General features: G+C 42.2%; 1 protein-coding gene across 1 annotated transcript; it reads right to left on the minus strand.

Moving 5' to 3' along the window:
* Positions 1-1,868: 1,868 nt before the first annotated feature.
* On the minus strand, positions 1,869-6,568 carry LOC104951831 (3-hydroxy-3-methylglutaryl-coenzyme A reductase-like; the record flags this gene model as incomplete). Its single annotated transcript, XM_010778563.1, has 7 exons — positions 1,869-2,762; positions 3,592-3,746; positions 4,224-4,382; positions 4,510-4,650; positions 5,260-5,430; positions 6,200-6,305; positions 6,411-6,568. Coding segments are annotated over 7 exons (942 nt in total), but the record flags the coding sequence as incomplete, so codon positions are not given.
* Positions 6,569-7,159: the final 591 nt, after the last annotated feature.

Raw genomic sequence — 7,159 nt, forward strand, 5'->3', positions numbered from 1 at the left:
ACAAAAAATGGGATTTCGAAATCTGATCGGATCTGATTGAGATTTAAAGTTTTGAACTCCTGGGACCAGGCCTCACCAGTGTGAACAATACAAAAGCATGCTTAATTTGTCAGTAATGTTAAATAACATAAATGCGTTAGTTCTATTAGCGTTTAATATGTTCAATCTTTGCATTCTTACATCCTAAATTATAATAATTCATGAAATACTGCATGCTTGCTGTGTCCCAGGTGCTGATTCATGTAGCTGTGTGAGAGGAGGAGCGTATAGCTGCTCGACCTCTTATGTAACTGCAAACACCATTATTGTTGAATCTGCAGCCGGGGTTTAGCCAATCAGTGCGCTCACAGCTGGTGAGATGTGTTGGCCCTCCTCTGATTGGCTGGAGCTTCTCTGGTGAGGGCCGAGAACTGTGAGATCAGTGGAGGATCTCTGAGTGCTCAGCAGATCCATTGGATAGGATGTGGGTAAAAGGGGAGAAAGTTCAAGTGGCTCATCAGGAGAGGACTAACCTACACCTGTCACTCATTGATTACATTGATCTGTGTCCCAGCCGCGTCCATTGGTTCATACAGTCACACCTCAGACCCTCATACCTGCTAGAAGTCAATCTGGAGACTCCTGCATCACATTTATGACTAATGGTTAAATGTGATTTATGAAAATGATCTCAGTTGCACTTCTGCGGACCATTTTCCCAAGGAATACAATGTGATTCCATTTTTTTTGTTCCATATAAATAATATGTCATTTGTAATAGATTAGTTAAATCATGCAAAAAAATCATTTAAAGGTAAAGTTTAATTGAACATAACCAACAGAAGTTGTTTAACAGTGTGTCCCATTCTTGCAAATTGTATACTTTTATATACAATACACACACATAATACCTATAGGATATTTATATTTTTCTCAAAAGATACATTTTCATTTTATAAAATAATAATGATAATAATTTATAATTATTTTACTTGTCCCTCATCAATTCTCCTCTTCTATCCTTGCCTGATTTCATGTTTCTCTGTCTGTACAGGCAGCAGGCATTCGGCCTCGGGCCCTTTTGTTTGGAGATAAACTGGCACCTGTTTTCTCAGGCTCTCTTCATCAGCCGTGTTACTTCTTAGTATGCATGAAGCAAGGTTGTAAACGTCTTCTCCTTCAGATAATGATAAGTCAGAGAGTAAACCGGATCAGACCGAGGCCTTCCGAACTGGTTATGTCCTCTGATGGAATGTCTGATTACTGACTGTGTGCGGAGAAGGAGCACTTTAGTGTTGGTTCTTAGCAAATGTCTGACTTGCTGGCTGTAACTTCAAATGAGTCTTCAGTGTCTGACATCAGTTTGAAGCTCTCCTGTGTACTCCTTGTGTTCCAGTGCTTTGCTCCAAGATGTAACCCTTTTCATCACAATAATAATAATGTTATTTATATGGCAACACAGTGAACCTGTTGCAGATCAGTGCACAGGTGCTTGCTTTTCAACGTGCCCGCTAATGTTTCTATTATTAAATGTCTGCTGATAAAACAATCTATGAACAGTGAAACAGACCCATGCCACGTTGCATCTTTACTGTACATGCAACACACTTCAAGATTTCATACAAACTAGACGGAAAAACTGCAGACATGAACCTCAGCTCTTCAGCAACGTGTTCCATATTCCAATTTCTGACAAAGCATTAATCAAAACAGTACAATGTTGTCGTTGTTTAAGTCCTTTTGTATTTATTACAAAATATATCCAAAATGGAAGATTCTGTCACTTTCTGTAGATCAGGGGTGTCCAAACTATGACCCGGCGGCCAACTCTTTTTCCTTTTCAAATAAATGCAGTCATTTCTTATAAATGTACTTATGAGGCAATATATCTCGGTAGTGGTCCAGCATTTTTAAAATATTTTTCTGTATGTGGCCCTCAGCTAAAACAAGTTTGGACACCCCTGATGTTGATCAAAGCAGACACAATGCGATGGTTTGCATCACACATAAGAACACTGTTCTTCAGTCCTTTTTTTGTGACAGGAAATGCACTGCGGGTGGGTTGAGAATTTGTTTCCTTATGGTAATTAGAATGTATGATCCCAACAGGAATGGGCTGATGATTAAAGGATTCTTTGATTGGGACCCCACCTGTTGTGAGAGGAAGTCAGCCTTAAGTGAGGTGTGCAATCATTAATTATCTGGATCCAAGAGTGCCTCTTGGATCCAGATAATTAATTATTCATATGTTCCCTTATTCATTCCTTGTTGAGTCTGTTATGGTTATTCTGTCTGTATGGTTCACAGAAATGTATGGGCTGAAAACTGTGACACTGTATGATTCATTATATTCAGTGTGGTCATGTGTTCCCATGCACATTCAGCAGTCACAAACATTCCCTGTGTCTGTTTCACACTGCTTCATTTGGCAACAGGACAGCAGAAACATTTGAAGCAGAACAGCTAGACAGCATTCTTACTGTAAATGTGGGAATAAAAGAAGCCAGCCCCATAAACACACACAGATACAGAAAATGAAATATGTCCACTGAAGAGTCTGATTAGCATCATATCCAGCATAAAAGATTGGTCCAAAGACACTCCAGTGTTGTGTTGAAAGCCCTTGAAAGACAGCTGAGCTCTGCTTCGATGAATAATGAATAATTGTTTTCTTCCATATTGTCCATATGTACTGCTCTGTCCTGTGACCTGGGCTCAATGCAGGAGGCTCTCAGGAGGCTTTCTTTGTGCACGTCCCTGGCTCCTGTAGGTTCACTTTGGATCTGCAGACACAGACAGCAGTCAGGTCAGATTCATCATGATGTATGGTGAATACACACTGGTTGTACATTCTTCACTTACATTTCTATCTATTGCAATTAAGCTATGGCTGTGCTAATGCTGTGCAAAGTGAAACATGTATGTGCTCTTAAAAAACATGTATTCAAAGGTTTAACTATGCTAAGAAAAGGTAGTTGCCTTGTCCCATGTTAGTTTATATTATTGAGACCCTGCAGACCAGGACCCAAGCCTGTAATAAATAAGTCGACCCGGAACACAAAAATTAGAGCGTTGCCGCTGTCTCAAAACCTTCAATCCCAAAAATCGGTTGTAGTTTGAAATGCCACTAAACACCATGTACAGTATATATAAATATCCCTGTAAACAAAAAGAAAGTGAACAATCTTTTCAGTTCCTTTCCGTGTCTTCACAGAAACATACACGTGTATGTTGTCACTGAAGAAAGATTAATTGATGAATAAATGTTGCTTACTTACATAATAATAATAACAATCATACCTAACAAGCTAGCTAGTGTGTTAATCAGCAACAGATGTGTTAGCTTGTAACTCTGATGCACAAACAGCGACAAACACAAAGTTGGCAAGCCTTTACATTTGTTCTATCTTTCAACAAAGATGTTTCCAATTATCAGCAGCTGTTGTGTTATTTACGTAGTGATGCTAACACTGATGGGGACCAAGTTCTCTGAGCTCACTAAAACCAGTTCTTAGTAGTGATAGAAACATTTTTCTTTTGCTTATCTTTCTGCTGTTTGTGTAGACATAGAGGAATCATGTAAATGTGTGAATGAGGGTTGGTCGCTCTCACCTGTTGTGTGTCATGTGACTCTTGACCAGGTGGCCTGCAGCCAGAGCAGACATCAGTGAGAGCTCTCCAGCCAGCACGGTGGCACACACTACCCGCGCCAACTGCCGCGCGTTCTCCCCGGGACAGTCCAGACTGGCGCCCTGCACGCCCAGCATCTGCACACACACAAACACATGAATGATTACTCTAGCAAATTAGATTAAAAGTATTGTGATATATGCTTTTCACATTCATTTCTTAAGTTCTCAAAGGTAATACTGCTTTGGTGTCGAATAAGAAATCATTTAACGATCCCAGGGGAAAGTTGTTTTTTTGACGTTTGTTCCATTTCGAATTAATAAAATAGAATAAAATAAAATATATCATATAAACATAGGGAAACATCTAGCAAATAAGGTAAAATATGATGTATGAACAACAGAAATAAAAATAATATGTTCAATTAAGATAAAATAACATATAAGAATATGAAATTATTTAAAAAATATAGACCTTCTGGGTGAGAAGATGTAGACTTTCTGCTGTCCTGATATCATCAATACTTTAGCTGAGATGTGTGTGTGTGTTTGTGTGTGTGTGTGTGTATGTGTGTGTGTGTGTGTGTGCGTGTGCGTGTGTGTTTGTTTGTGTACCCGGAGGCAGGCTTGCTGGGGGGGCAGGCTGGTTCCTCCCCCTACAGTCCCCAGCTCTATGGAGGGCATGGTGCAGGTGATGTACAGATCCTCCCCAGTCGGTCCTGACGCTTCCATCAGGGTGATGCAGTTGCTGCTGCCCACTGACTGGGCTGGATCCTGAGGACACACACACACACACACACACACACACACACACACACACACACACACACACACACACAGAGATTTAACACAGGAAACACAAGAAGACATGAAAATACACAGGTGCAGGATATTTCTTTACCTGTCCACAGGCTATGTAGATGGCAGCCACCAGGTTGGATGCGTGTGCGTTGAATCCTCCGATGCTTCCGGCCATGGCTGAGCCCACCAGGTTCTTACTGATGTTCACCTCCACCAGAGCTGCTGTTGTTGTTTTCAACACCTGCAGCACAGCCACAACACACAGTTAATATGAGATCTGATCATTCTGATGAATAGAGTTTAACTTATACCAAAGCTACTGAAGTGGCTAATCCTGGGTTTTAAGCTTTCTGAAGCCACATCAGGTTAGGTGACAGCGTCCGAAAACACATTTCCAAAAAGCACGCACAAAGATGTTGTTTGGTTCCATTTGAAGACATATGATATATTGAACAAGAACTTTCTTTTGAGGTTCAAGAAAAAACTAATAAATTCAAAATCCATATTTCATTATTTTGATTAGGCAATCGTCAGAAATAGGGTGACACAAATAATGGGCTAAATGGTGCGCCAAAAGTAGGTGCCAAACTATTGTCCTCTACTATAGAATGATGCGTCAAATAATGTAGTTGGAAAACTGTAGGCCTTCCACCATCTTACCCAAAAACTCACAAATGTCTGGTCCATTTAAAGCCTCGCCCACAGCGTAATTGTGGAGGACTATGTTTTAAAATCTGCAGCATTGGGTAATTCAAAGGTGTTCATTCTTGACTTTCAAGTCTCCTTCAATGGATTTCTGTTTGTTTCTGTATATAGTAAAGACCACGGACAGTAAGCTGCAGCCTCCTACCTCTCTGACCACTTTAGCGGGGATGGTGGCCTCACAGACGGCAGACTTGCCCCGGCCTTCGATCCAGTTGATGGCGGCAGGTTTCTTGTCGGTGCAGAAGTTCCCGCTCACAGCTATCACCTGCACATCTGGGAAGTGCTGCTGCAGTATGCTCAGAGCCTGCTCTGTACCCTGCAGGAGAACATGCTTCCTTTAAAAAGAGAGTAACATCTTCTCACACAGCCAGGGGGCGCTGGGTGATAAAGGCTCTAGCAGGCTAAGTGACAAGTACCTCAACATTGTACTTAAGTAAGTGTGTTTTGTTGCTTTCACCCCTTTTATTCGGAGCGCATTAAGGGACATGGATAACAACAATTCATTGAGAAAAATAGATTTTCTCCTGCAAAGTTACCAGTGCGTACAGGAGGAGCTGGAGTGTGCAGGAGACCACTAGTTAATTGCAGACTGTTACGTTGATGTGTGGAAATAACAGTGAATGGAATAGAATGGGAGGGATGAAAGCCCTCTTTAATGGTCGCACATGCAGAGCACACAGCACATACAGTGAAATACATCAATTGAGCTATATTTAAAACTCATTTGAAAGGACATTTACGGCCAGAAGTGTAGAGCTGTCTGTTTAAGCACTGGAGTGCACTGATGATACAATCAAATTGTATTTGTTTAGCCCAATATCAAACATTACACTTGTCTAAGAGGGATTTACAGTTTGTATAGCATACCCGCGAGGAATTAACTCTCTTCAGCATACATCGGCAAAGAAGGAGAGTCAGTAAACCAGTCTGCATCGATCTATGAACTAATGTCAGGGATGTTCAACTCATGCGCACAATTTTATTTATTTTTTTCCATTAGTCTTTGGGGGGCTCCGTACTTTTAATACACTAAGTGGTTGTATGAAATTGCACCCGCTGACTATCCACACAGCCACAACAGTTACCTTCGAGATCATATTCATCCCCATTGCATCCCCGGTCTTGGAATGGAAGCGAATGTAGAGATTCCTCCCGGCCAGACCGACCAGCAGCTTCTGCAGCCGAGCAAACCTGCCAACAGCAACAGACCCTCTAAACACAGAGACAACACGCAGACACACAGCACAGCCCAGACTCTGAATCCTCGTCATGTCCATGTCACCGTTTCTATTTTACCTGCTGGTGTTGTCAAAGGCGTCTCTGATGGCCTGAAAGCCGTCCGTGCTCTCCAGCCAGGCCTTGACCTCCGCAGCATGGCAGGCAGAGGGCAGCCTCACCACGGGTCCTCGCGTCATGCTGTCGGCCAGGATACGACAGTTGGCTCCGCCTCCCAGCTGTGAGATACAGTACATAGTATTAACTAGGGATGCACCGAATATTCGGCCGCCGAAAATTAACGGCCGAAAATGGTTAAAAAGGCCCTTTCGGCTTTCCGCCGATAGGGCCGAATGTCAGAGAACAGGGTTACGTTGGTAAGCTAACGTGTTGTTGTGATGACGTAATCAAAACGCGGCGAAAAGCACGGCGCGCGACCATGCTCGCGGCTGGCTCACAGCCAACATGTCTGGCGCTTGGAGATATTTAAAAATATCAGAGAAAGAGGCGCGGATTGCGATTTGTAAAACGTGTTCAGCTGACATTTCTCGAGGGGGTGTAACTGCAAAGACTTTCACCACTTCAGGATTACTCCACCACTTGAAATCAAAACACCCGGACAAATATGCGGAGTAAGATCAAATCACAAGCACTGACAGCGAGAGACTGTTCAGCGCTGCCTCTCATGTGCTTGATGAGAAGAGGAACAGACTTATGGCTGATAAAGCAGAGAAGCTACTGTTCATTAAAAAGAACCTCCCACTTTTCCTTAATAAGTAGACAAGGCTGGTTTATCATAAGCTTATCTAGTTCTACATGTCTACTCTATA

This window comes from Notothenia coriiceps, unplaced genomic scaffold (assembly GCF_000735185.1).
Source record: "Notothenia coriiceps isolate Sejong01 unplaced genomic scaffold, NC01 NC01_scaffold00019285, whole genome shotgun sequence".
NCBI lineage: Eukaryota > Metazoa > Chordata > Actinopteri > Perciformes > Nototheniidae > Notothenia > Notothenia coriiceps.